The sequence below is a fragment of the Pelophylax lessonae genome (assembly GCF_965119305.1).
Source record: "Pelophylax lessonae genome assembly, chromosome: 9".
Lineage (NCBI taxonomy): Eukaryota > Metazoa > Chordata > Amphibia > Anura > Ranidae > Pelophylax > Pelophylax lessonae.
In genome coordinates this window covers 258634503-258648116 of record NC_138776.1, presented here as the reverse complement: position 1 = coordinate 258648116, position 13614 = coordinate 258634503, and the positions used below count along the sequence as shown (strand labels likewise).

General features: G+C 45.0%; 2 protein-coding genes across 3 annotated transcripts in view; both read right to left on the bottom strand.

Annotated features, from left to right (window-relative positions):
- The window catches only part of LOC309564409 (uncharacterized protein), a 121571-nt gene that overhangs the window by 75930 nt on the left and 32027 nt on the right, over positions 1 to 13614 (bottom strand). The window contains exon 2 of the mRNA XM_082269037.1: positions 4922 to 5884. Within this exon, the coding sequence (XP_082125163.1) occupies positions 4922 to 5884 (963 nt within the window). The remainder of the gene's footprint in view (positions 1 to 4921; positions 5885 to 13614) is intronic.
- LOC309562832 (uncharacterized protein) overlaps positions 1 to 13614 on the bottom strand; it is a 119105-nt gene that overhangs the window by 75749 nt on the left and 29742 nt on the right. The window contains exon 2 of one of the 2 annotated variants that reach the window (XM_082267147.1): positions 5084 to 5156. The exons of the other annotated variant lie outside the window; for it this stretch is intronic. The gene's annotated coding sequence lies outside the window, so the exon portion shown is untranslated. Of the gene's footprint in view, positions 1 to 5083; positions 5157 to 13614 lie in introns of those variants that run through there. 2 annotated transcript variants of the gene reach the window in all.

The following is a 13614-nucleotide window of genomic DNA, read 5'->3' as shown; positions in this document are numbered from 1 at the left end:
AGCTATTATGGTAAGTTGTGGCAGTTCGAGGCCCTGCCTCAGTGAAAATGGTTGAAAAAGGGAGACAGGGTTCGTGCAGAGTGCGGGACTCCGGAGTATTGGTTATGAGAAAACATTTACCGCTTTCTCCGGATTTTGGATTCCCAGATTGGGCTCCGAAGTTTGGAGATTTCAAAGAGTCCTGGGAAGGAAAAAAATCTAGGTGCACACAGCCCTTATAATGAAAGCTTGAGGATAGTGTAGCTCAGGGTAGTAGTTGCTGCCATTCAGAAACACAACCTTGGAGTGAAGATAGTGGTGTGCTCCAGCCAGGAGGGATGATCTACTCAGGAGACAAAACCCTATGTTGGGGGGACTTCTTTCTATTCCATATTTCTATCAGCTGGATTGCTCAATATAAAATGGCCTGCAAAATATAATTACCTAAGGCTGTTTAGCTCTGGACAGGTACAATACACTGGTTGCATGTTGGTGAAAGCTACCTGCAGCTTATTTGATAAAAATAAAAATATTTTACCCATAATTTGGTGGGGTTTGCGATGAGAAGAATCACCAATGGCCCTCCAGGGGTACAGACAATAAGCAGTGGAGGTCGTTGTGGTAGTCTGAAATCCTGCCCATTGTTGTGGTGTGGCACTTGTGATGCGTCTCCTCTCATTTCTCTGGAAAGTAACCACTAGCACCAATAATCTTTGCAGCTGTCTAAAAGTGGGCATTCTTTCCACTGAGTACCAATATAAGGAATATCCTTCCTCCTGGCCACCAGTTTATGGACACATTCTTCCTCCTGGCCACCAGTTTATGGACACATTCTTCTTACTGGCCACCAGTGTAGGGGAACATTCTTCCGAATGAACATCAGTGTAAGAGAACATTCTTCCCACTGGCCACCCATGCAAGGGACATTCTTCCACTGGTCATCCATGTAAGAGGACATTCTCCCCACTGATCATCAATGCGAGGGGCATTCTGCCCACTGGCCACCCAAGTAAGGAGACATTCTTCTCACTGTCCACCAATGTAAGAGGAAATTCTTCTTACTGGTCACCCATTTAACCACTTCCCGCCCGCCCTATTACAAAATGACAGCGGGAATGTGGTTGAGTTATCCTGACCGGACGTCATATGACGGCGGCAGGATAACACCGCTCTGGGCGCCCCCGGGGGCGCGCAGAGCGGCGATCGGTGATGCGAGGTGTCAGTCTGACACCCTGCATCTCCGATCTCGGTAAAGAGCCTCTGACGGAGGCTCTTTACCATGTGATCAGCCGTGTCCAATCACGGCTGGTCACATAGTAAAACAGGAACAGCCGTTGATCGGCTTTCCTCAGTTCGTGCCTGACAGGCACGAGTAAAGGAGCGCCGATCGGCGGCTCCCCTGACAGGGGGGGGGGGTCGGCACTGGTAATCAGATCATTGATTACCAGTGCAGACCCTCGGGGGGGGGATGCCACTAGATCCACCAGGGATGCCCACCCATGACCCCAGGGATGCCCACTATGACCCCAGGGATGCCCACTATGACCCCAGGGATGCCCACTATGGCCACCAGGGATGGCAATAAGGGCTCAGGGAGCCCCCCATTGCCCTCCCCATCAGTGATGCCCACCAGTGTCCTCCCTATCAGTGCTGCCCACAAGTGCCCATCATTGCCATCCTTTAGTGTCGCCCACCAGTGCCCATTATTGCCCACCAGTGCCGCCTATCAGTGCCCATCAGTGCCGCCCGTCAGTGCCGATCAGTGCCGCCCATCAGTGCCCACCAGTGCTGCCTATCAGTGCCCATTAGTGCCCGTCAGTGCCACCTATCAGTGCCCGTCAGTGCTGCCTATCAGTGCCCATCAATGCCGCCTATCAGTGCCCAGCAGTGCCGCCTATCAGTGCCCACCAATGCTGCATATCAGTGCTACCTATCAGTGCCACATATCAGTGCCTATCAGTGTTGCCTATCAGTGTCGCCTATCAGTGCCGCCTATCAGTGCCACCCCATCAGTGCCACCCCATCAGTGCCACCCCATCATTGCCTCCTCATCAGTGCCTGTCAGTGCAGTCTCATCAGTGCTCATCAGTGCAGGAAAAAACTTATTTATTTACAAAATTGTATAACATAAACAAAAAAACTTTTTTTTTTTTTCAAACTTTTCTGTCTTTTTTTATTTGTTTAGCAAAAAGTAAAAAACCCACAGGTGATCAAATACCACCAAAAGAAAGCTCTATTTGTGGGGGGAAAATGATATAAATTTGGTGTAGGTACAGTGTTGCATGACCGCGCAATTGTCATTCAAAATGCAACAGCGCTAAAAGGGGAAAATTGGCCTGGGCGGGAAGGGAGGGAAGTGCCCTGTATTAAAGTGGTTAAGGGAACTTTCTTCCCATTGGCCAGTTATACAAGGGGACATTTTTCTGACACATCATCCAATGTAAGGAACATTCATCCCAGTGAGCATCAATGTAAGGGGACATTCTTCTCATTGATCACCAATTTAAGGGGCGATCTTCCAGCTTATCATCAATGTATGGAGACATTCTTCCCATTGACCACCAATGTAAGGGACATTTTCCAAACTGACCACCAATGTAAGGAACATTCTTCCAACTAACCACCAATGTATAGGGGATATTCTACTCACTACCCACCATTGTAAGGAACATTCACCTGTAATCACCAATGGAAGGGACATTCTTCTCACTGGTCACCCATGTAAGGGAACATTCTTCCTAATATCCACCAATGTAAGGAGCATTCTTCCCACTGATCACCAATGTAAGGGACATTCTTCCCACTGATCACAAATGTAAGGGACATTCTTCCCACTGGCCACAAATGTAAGGAGCATTCTGCCCTCTAAACACCAATGTAAGGGGCATTCTTCCCAATGACCACCAATGTAGGGGAACATTCTTGCCACTGACCACAAATGTAAGGAACATTTTTGCCACTGACCACCAATGTAAGGGACATTCTTTCCACTGGCCATCAATGTAATGGGCATTCCGCCCACTGGTCACCCATGACTTGCTGCCCACCATTGTAAGGAACATTCTTCCCTCTAATTACCAATGGAAGGGAACATTCTTCTCACTTGTCACCCGTGTAAGGGAACATACTTCCCTCTATCCACCAATATAAGGAGCATTCTTCCCACTGATCACCAATATAAGGGACATTCTTCCCACTGATCACCAATGTAAGGAACATTCTTCCCACTGACCACCAATGTAAGGAACATTCTTCCCACTGACCACCAATGTAAGGAACATTCTTCCCACTGACCACCAATGTAAGGAGCATTTCTTAATCTAATCACCAATGTAAGGGACATTCTTCACACTGGCCACTAAAATAGGGGAACATTCGGAACATTCTTCCCACTGGCCATCAATGTAAGAAAACATTCTTCTAATTGGCCACCAACATAAGTGGAAATTCTTTCCATTGGCCACCTATGTAGGAGAACATTCTTCCCAATAACCACCCATGTAAGTAGACATTCTTCTCTCTGGCAACCCATGTAATGGAACATTCTTCCCTCTAATCACCAATGTAAGGGACATTCTTGCAAATAACCACCAATGTACGGGGGAACTACAATTTTCCCTTTCAGAATTTGTTTCCTGGTCATTATTAGTCATTTCAGTTTACAAGCAGTAACACATTTTGGAGGGGAAGGTTACAAATAATCAGCCCTGGATGTCTGATACGCTAGGAACACCTATGATTTTGGCTGGGGAATTAATTGGAAAAATCACAGTGACACATATTGGGATAGTCAACTTTGCAGCTTTAATCAATGCAGTAAAATCTCTGAGACAGGGACAAGACCGAAGACATCACAATATCTGATTAGCAAATATCAAAACCAAGCTTAAATCTAGATAAAATCTCATATAATTTAAGTAAAAAAAAATATATGGCATGTATTATTAATTATACATTGGCTAAAGTAATGGAAAGACAGTTTTTTTCAGTAAAGCAACAATGGTGTACAGCATGGGTGTCCAGCCTGTGGCCCTTCAGCTGTTATAGAACTACAGGATCAATGGGCATTGGTCCCATAAGACATTTCAAGGCTGACAGTTGCAAGCATGACTCCCAAAGGCAGAGGCATGATGGAACTTGGCTCCCAGAGGCATGATGGAACTTGGCTCCCAAAGGCAGAGGCATGATGGAACTTGGCTCCCAAAGGCAGAGGCATGATGGAACTTGGCTCCCAAAGGCAGAGGCATGATGGAACTTGGCTCCCAAAGGAAGAGGCATGATGGAACTTGGCTCCCAAAGGCAGAGGCATGATGGAACTTGGCTCCCAAAGGCAGAGGCATGATGGAACTTGGCTCCCAAAGGCAGAAGCATGATGGAACTTGGCTCCTAAAAGTAGAGGCATGATGGAATTTGGCTCCCAAAAGCAGAGGCACAATGGGACTTGTAGGTCCGCAACAGCTGGAGGGCCGCAGGTTGGACACCCATGGTGTACAGCAATAACCAATGGCAACTCATTAAGTGAGTTGTCCACATATTGCCATATCTGGCCATGTTGTATTACCACAGTTTAGTTCTATGGTGCCACACCAGCTGCTGACTAGGCCCATTCTTGTAATCACACTAGAAGAAATAACATGAAAGGTCCAGTTCATTTCCAGCCCATTCACATTGTTTTCAATTAAGCCCTGATATGGGGGTGCATTTGAATGCTGAAACGCGTTGGTTACTCTTTTGATTAGATTTAGTGTAATGAAGTCACATTTTGATCTCTTAGCAGTAGCCTGGCACTTCAATTTCTATGTTTCTATGATGCAGTCTATGAGAGCGTGGGATCAAGTCAGCACTCTTTGTTTACAGAACCATATTGCTATAATTTAATCCCCACAGGCCGAAAAATGTCTATATAGTTTTGTAATGGGCATAATATGCCAGACCTATTAGCCTGTGTGAATTCTCTGGTGTCTACTAAGCGCTTTTCTATAGCCAAAACATTTCCCGCACTCGAAACATAAGAAAGGACGCTCCCCCGTATGAATTCTCTGGTGTATAATAAGTTCTCCTTTCTGAATGAAACATTTCCCGCACTCTGAACATGAATAAGGACGCTCACCTGTATGAATCTTTTGGTGTCTAACAAGTGAAGTGTTCCGAATGAAACATTTCCCACACACTGAACATGAAAAGGGACGTTCGCCATTGTGAATTTTCTGGTGTTTGCGAAGGTTTCCTTTCAGGTTGAAGCACTTTCCGCACTCTGAACAGGAATATGGACGCTCACCAGTGTGAATCCTCTGGTGTTTTAGAAGATCTTCTTTTTGAATAAAACATTTCTCGCACTCTGTACAGGAGTAGGGACGCTCACCTGTGTGACTTCTCTGGTGCTTATGGAGGTCTCCTCTCTGAATGAAACTTTTCCCGCACTCTGAACACGAATAGCGACGCTCACCTGTGTGAATTCTCTGGTGTATAAGGAGGTGTCCTTTCTCAATAAAACACTTTCCGCACTCTGAACATAAGAATGGACGTTCAGATGTGTGAGTTTTCTGGTGTCTAAGAAGTGCTCTGTTTTCATTGAAAGATTTCCCGCACACTGTACATGACAAGGAACTCACTGTGTCAACTCCTTTTTGGCTTAAAGAAGATTTTTTGGGATTAGGAGGACATGTTGGTCTATTCACAGTTTGAGCTCTCAGGAGGACGTCTGGATTAACAGAATGTGATTGAATGGCAGATTCCTCAACATTGGCAGCATCAATTATTCTCTCTAGATAGTAAGGCCTGTGAGGTGTACTTTGAGTAACAGGATTTATTTCTAGAGAACATTGAGCAATACCATTATCTTCTGCATTGTAACCTGGAGATAACATCATACGTCCCTCTGAGGTATTCCAGACATAGCGTCCAGCTGTTGGAAATCAATTTTTGAATAAATGTTACAAGTATTCCTTGCTTTGATGAGTGATATATGTGGTATAATATTGGGTAACAATGTTTGCACAGTGTGAGAATACAGATGGATCTTCCCTCACCTCAATTCTTTAAAAAAGCATGAAAATATACCAAAGAACATGGAACATGATGTTACATTGAGTAATGGAGATAGACCTTTCATATGGTGTACAGTATCTCCTCCTCATTTGTTGGGAACATGACGTTATATTGAGGAATGGAGATAGACCTTTCATATGGTGTACAGTATCTCCTCCTCATTTGTTGGGAACATGACGTTATATTGAGGAATGGAGATGGACCTTTCCTATGGAGTAAAGTATCTCCTCTTCGTGTTGGGAACATGACATTATATTGAGGAATGGAGATGGACCTTTCCTATGGAGTACAGTATCTCCTCTTCGTGTTGGGAACATGACATTATATTGAGGAATGGATATGGACCTTTCCTATGGTGTACAGTATCTCCTCTTCGTGTTGGGAACATGACATTATATTGAGGAATGGAGATGGAGCTTTTCATATGGTGTACAGTATCTCCTCTTCGTGTTGGGAACATGATGTTATATTGAGGAATGGAGATGGACCTTACATATGGTGTACAGTAGTGTTTCTCAACTCCGGTCCTCGCTGCTCAGTGATTGCAGTATTCTATTCTGCATCTCCCCAAGGTAATACTTAAAATATGGCCTGTTAGTGTGCCCTGTGGACCGAATTAGAGAAACACTGGAATACAGTATCTCCTCCTCATTTGTTGGGAACATGACGTTATATTGAGGAATGGAGATGGACCTTTCATATGGTGTACAGTATCTCCTCCTCATTTGTTGGGAACGTGACGTTATATTGAGGAATGGAGATGGACCTTTCATACGGTGTACAGTATCAGTATTTTTAAATACAGTATTTATAAATGGCTAAAAATATTTGTTGGAAAGATTATTGTAGATGGTTAACCTGGGGAGATCTCCAATAACCTTTTGGGATCCCTCCATGGATCAAATGCCAATATTTTGGGTGGGTGAATTTGATGCACATGTGATTTTTAAAAAATAATTGTTTAACATACTTTATACTTAATGTTAACTGTTCATGCGTTTAGTGTTTATTACTTACGTGTGTTGGTATAAAGTGATGATTCCTCCTGTTTTCTTTTCATGGTCATCTCCCCCTCCTCGAAAGACTGCTGATCTCCACTCACCAACCTCTCTTTTTCTTCCTCTTTAACCTCAACCTTGATGTCCTTCAGTTCTTCACCCTAAAACCAAAAACAAGATAATATATATTTGAAGTAAGAAAAAAAGATTACATAGAAAACTTTTATCTCAAAGTTTATAATACTTTATTAGGTCTACATGCTCAGTTCTACCTACCTGATGATGGTGAGGGATGGTGTGATCTTCCTGTGTGGAATCCCGGGAATACAGAGGACGGGGACATCTCTCTGGTTGGTTCCCATTACTGGATCCATCTGAAGGAAACACACACACTGACTGAATACATTGTTTCTATGTGTTTATCAGATGATGGGGGATCTAGGTGGACCCTCCGTACTGCTCTCTCCTTTACAATAAAGTCTCCTCTTACCCGGTGATGTGAGGGGCGGCTGATTCTCCATCATGACGTCCTTGTAGAGATCCTTGTGCCCTTCTAAATACTCCCACTCCTCCATGGAGAAATAGACAGTGACATCCTGACACCTTATAGGAACCTGACACACACAATGATACAGTCACCATCCAGACACATCCCTTGTCTGTTACTGGATAATGTCCCAGAATTCCCAGCACCGCTCACCTCTCCTGTCAGCAGTTCAATGATCTTGTTGGTGACTTCTAGAATCTTCTTGGCACTGGTTACCTCTGTTGTCAGGCAGCGTGATGGAGGTACTGTGGTGGGTGATGTCCTGCGAAGACAGCTACTGGGTGTTAATGGATCTCCAGATATTTTCTTTACTACTTTATAATCCTGTGTAAAGAGAAAAAGTAAAAATTATTGCTACAGACTTCCCAGAATCCTCCTCACCTCTCTGGTCAGGTCTGTATTTTATTAGAGATAAGAGTGATGTCATGTGACCTCCCAGAATCCTCCTCACCTCTCCGGTCAGCAGGTAGATGATCTCCAGGGTGAGGTCCAATATCCTCTCAGTCATGTGACTTTGGTCTTTGTCCATGCCTTTTTATAAGCTCATGTGACCTATACAGGATTCTTCTCTCTGTAGACGGATAATAAACTGAGAATTATCTGGACTGTACTGGGATAAATAATGTCTGCACAGAGTTTTTCTATAGTTCTGACATCTCAGATTGCTTCTTATTCTATATTACAGGCCTTGTTTAGGAATATGTGGAATAAGCACAGTTCTAACCAAAACCTTTCATTTTAGGTTTAGATCGTCAGGAGAAGCATTAGATCCTCTGTTGAGGTTTTCTTCTGTCTGAGTTCTGGTTTGAGAGATTCCCCTTTGATTAGCTTCTATTTGATCAACACCACACAAAATGGGATGCAAGCTAAAAAAAAAAGCCAAATTGGGATTAAGATTTAAGAGAATATAACCCTTTACTTCTCTATCAAAAACTTAACAAAGCTTTAGCTGGAGGTCTCTGTGGTTAGATCTCTCCTGTGCCCTCCAAAGCATCTGATTAAACTGAGATTGGTTTGACCAAATGCTTTACAAGCTGATAACGGCTTATAAACATCAAACCGAAACCGGAGGTGACTATATCCTCATTGCTTGCGGTTTCTTACATCCCAGAGGGAAAGTGGGTACCGATGTACCTTCTTCCCATCCGAGTGCACTAGGGATCCAATTGGCGGCGGTGCAGGGCTCTCCGATTGTACAGGAAAGCCCAGTAAAGGTGGCGGGTGGAAGGGAGCCTCTTCTGCGCCCTGTAGAAGTGATCGTTTGTTTGGAAATCCCTTGCCCATTGGCCTAGACCAGTGGTCTCCAAACGGCAGCCCTTTGCTTGTCTTTATCTGGCCCTTGGAGCACTTTTCCTTCCACTGATTCAAGACACTCTTCTATCCACTGACACCAACAATGGGGCATAATTCTTGCTACTAACACCAATGATGGGGTTCTATTCCTCCCATTGGCACCAACAATGGGGCATAATTTCTGCTACTGACACAAATAATGGGGCTTTATTCCTCCCACTGACACCAACAATGGGGCACTATTCCTCCCACTGACACCAACAATGAGGCACTATTCTTCCCACTGACACCAACAATAGGGCATTATTCCTTTCACTGACAACAACGATGAGACACTATTCCTCCCAATGACACCACCGATGGGGCACTATTTCTCCTACTGATGCCAGAACAATGTTCACTCTCAATGGCCACAGTTTGACCCCCCCCCTAAAGCTTAAAGGACAGTAAACTGGCCCTTTGTTTAGAAAGTTTTGAGGCCCCTAATGTAAACCATTCCATTGTAGCTCTGGCTGTATGTTTAGGGTCGTTGTTTTGTTGGATGGTGAACCTCCACCCAAGTCTCAAGTCAACAATGCGGCAAGCACTATTCCTTCCCCTAATACCAAAGATGCAGTAATTCCTCCCACTGATGCCAGGACAATTTTTACTCCCACTGGCCACAGTCCGGCCCCTTAAAAGTCTGAAGTGCCATAAACTGGCCCTGTGCTTAGAAAGTTTGGAGACCCTTGGCCTAGACAGTGGACATTATGGTCTTTTAACATCCGGTTTCCATTGACTTCAGTGGAGTTCACAATTGTTATCCAAAATTTTCTCGTTTTTTGCAAACCTGCCTCAAGCTGACCCCAGGTATGTTCAGCTCATCCTTAAGCCCAGTACATACTATTAGAAAATCATACAAAAATACCCGTATTGAGAACAATCCTTTGATTTTCCATCACTGCTTTGGAGAGCCAATATGGACTGTTCAGATGAACGTTTCCGAAGGGACATGTTGGAAATGTTTCTTCTTAGTTATAACAATATTTCATTTTCATTAAGCACAGTAATCGTCCTATAAAAATTTGAACACGTAAGCCCATGCATAATCGGAAACAAAGTTGCTACCACAGGCTAGACATAGACCGTAGCTACGGATGTGGGAGGTTGTCCTTCAAGAAGTTTCATACCATTAATGGCATTCTCATTTTCAAACATGGAACAAGGAAGCCGGAAAAAAACATACGATCGTTCATCCGATTTTCGAATAGTATGCTCTAGGCTTTACTTATTATCTTGTGTGTAACATTTCCAATGAAAAACAAGAGCTGCATTTATCCGATCCTTTTTTCTAAGTATATCTGTGTGCAACTAAATGCTGGAGATAAAAGGATATGGGGGAAGAGGACGGACATGACGGGGGGGGGTTACTGTGTGTAAATATAAAATGATATCTTATTACCTCCTCTGCTGCCAGTTTCAGCAATGTCTTCTCTCTACTTCCTCCCAACTGACCTCTGACCCGGAACTTCCTGTCTACACATTGCATCACTTCCTGTCTGTGCGTTCCACTGACGACACCCAAGATATCCTCCTTGTGGATAGAAAACTGCAGCCTACATTGTTTAAAGGGCAACTTTATTGAGCAAATACGTAAAGGCGAAGTTCATCTTCGGGGAAAAATTTAAACATTTGAGTACTGTCCGTGATACTTTCTTTATTTGCATGTACATTATTATTATTATTAATATTATAAAGGATTTATATAGCAAAATAGTGTAGCACTCCTAAAATATCTAGCTACCTTCATTAAGGGTGACGTATCAGTATGGATGTCACGCCACTTCCTCAAACTCAACCTTTCCCAAACTGAGCTTGTAATATTTCCCTCCTCCCCGTGACTTCACCATCAAGATCAAAAGCACAACCATTGGTCCCTCCACACACGCCAAAGTACTGGGTGTAATTCTAGACTCTGACCCATTCTACAGCCCCCACATCTAGTCACTGGCTACATCTTGCCACCTTAACCCCTGCAACATCTCCAGAATTCACCCCTTCCTGACTAACGACACCACAAAACAACTTATTCACTCCTTGGTCATTTTTTGCCTCCTTGACTACTGCAACTCCCTCCTCAATGGCCTACCCTTACTCAGGCTATCCCCCCTTTATTCTGTTATGAATGCTGCTGCTAGACTAATACACCTTACTAACCAATCTGTGACTGCTGTCCCTTTCTGCCAATCCCTCCACTGGCTTTCTATCAGGGTCCCAGGAAACCAGACCACACGAAGATGCAAATAAAATAAAGCAGTTTTTTAGAGCAACAACAATAAACGCACAGCAAGAGTGAGGAGCGATATCAGGAACAGCTGGGGTCAGGTCCAGAGCAGTCAGTCATACAAGCCGGGATCGAATCTAGAAGTGGGTAGTCATCCAAGTCGGGGTCGAGTCCAGAGGCAGGTATTCTGCCAATGCGGAATCGAGAGCCAGGAAAGTCGTCAGCCTAGCCAGGTCATGCATGGAGGAACACGGAGAACAGAAGACTGCTAGCAGTGATGCACCTTGGAGCACAAACATAAGGGCAAAGGACTGCAAGCCAGCAGCTGATATACGTATATATATAGTCAGGTGTGCAACATCATCACTGAGCGACACCCAGGCAGCAGGCAAGTGATGATTCAAACAGAGTTTATAAAGACAGCACTCTGCACATGTCCAAGATGGCTGCCAACAGGAAGACAAAGTAAGACCTTGACACTGCCCCTACCCCATCATAAAAATTCCAAATACTAACTACAACATACAACGTCATCTACAACATCGCCCCCAGCTATATCACCAATCTCATCTGCAGATGTCGCCCAAATTGTCCTCTCCGTTCCTCCCAAGACCTCCTGCTCTCTAGCTCCCTCGTTACCTCCTCCCAAACTTGCCTTGCTCCTGCAGGACTTCTCCAGGGCCTCTCTATTCCTCTGGAACTCCCTGCCCCAGTATGTCCGGTCAGCCCCTACCCTGTCAGCCTTTAGCGATCCCTGAAAACTCATTTATTCAGCTAAGCCTACCCCACCTCTACCTAAGAACTGTATCCGAGCCACCTCCATCAATTTATACCCGCAGCTATTACCTTTTTTTACCACCTCCCCCTTCTTTTAGATTGTAAGCTCCATGAGCAGGGCCCTCCCATCCCATCTGTCTTGAATTGTATTGTAATTGTACTGTCCTCCCTCTACATTGTAAAGCGCTGATCAAATTGTTGGCGCTAACTTAAATCCTGTATAATAATAATAATTAAGATCTCATCTATCTTTACATACAATTTGAAAGCATAAAAAGAGTAATCAACTCCAAAAGTGCAATGTGCTATAAACCATAAAATTCATGAAGTGCACAGGCCCTTTAAGAGTCCTTCATGTAGCTCTCCAATATATTATACCACTTGCCGACCGCCCACAGTATATATACATCATTACATTGAAGTTTAATACCGAGGTTAGGGCAGCAGCTAGCTACCATAACCCTGGTATCATTCTTTTCTGTGGGCGATTTGGCGCCGGATAAAAGTGATCCCCTCCCTTTTTCCGGTCGTTTTCGGGTTTACCAGAGCCGCCGGTAAACCCGGAAGCAATCCAAACCTTCTGATGGCTAGGCAGGAAGTCGAGTGATAACAAGATGGCCCCCACTAGGCTGTATGCCCTTGGAGAACTGGAGCAACCTCTGACTTCACTTCCGGTTCTGGGGCATAAAGACAACTTTATTTGAAGAAGAAGCACGAGTTAAGTGTGAAACGCGTCACCTGTTTTCTATGTCCCATGTTCTGGTGGCAGTCAATATTGACACAATAAATCGCTTTTGGATCCATGGTTGTGCGCAGCCAAATTCTTTCTTCCTTTTCCTAATACCACGGAGACAAGCCGGGGCTTGCACCCAGCCCATCCAATCCATCCGGACTACCATCACCTGGAGCAGCGTTTTCATTCCTTGGTTTTAAATATACGGCAGCAAGGTGGCACTGCTGCGCCGGATCATGCACCTAATAAATGATCTAAAACTTCCAGGTTGGGGGCACGCAGGCGCGGCACCAGCGGCCTACTTTCACTGTGATTTTACACAGCAGGAGCTGATCTGCTGGTACCATGGACTAGATGTCCACTGGCACCCACCAATAATCTAGCACAGAGGCAGAACCAGTGCTGTATTTTGGCCTAGGCCAACAAGGCCCAGGCCTAGGGCGGCACTTTTGCAGGGGGTGAGCAAACCCCCCCCCCCTCCACCTGAGACTCTTTTGGCCACTGGTTGCTAGAGCTGCCTCTCTCTTACCCCCCTCTCTCTCTCTCATCCCCCTCTCTCCCTCACCCCCCTCTCTCTCTCATCCCCCTCTCTCTCTCTCTCACCCCCCCCTCTCTCTCTCATCCCCCCTTGCTCTCTCACACACACACACACACACACATCCCCCCCTCTCTCTCTCATCCCCTCTCTCTCTCATCCCCCCCTCTCTCTCACCTCCCTCCCTCACCCCCCCTCTCTCTCTCTTCACCCCCCTCTCGTGAGATCTCAGGGGTTCACGCTGGGACCTGCAGTCCTTCAATTTTGGAGGGAGTCACATCCGTTAAAAAAGGAGTGGGGCAAATTTACATAGGAGGAGGAGGGGGGTAGGCATGGATCCATGTCTTCCCTTAGTAAAAGAACCTCCCACACTGTAAAAAAACACTGGTTAGGCACACAGTTAACTCATTCATCGCCCCTTATATTAACCCCTTCCCAGCT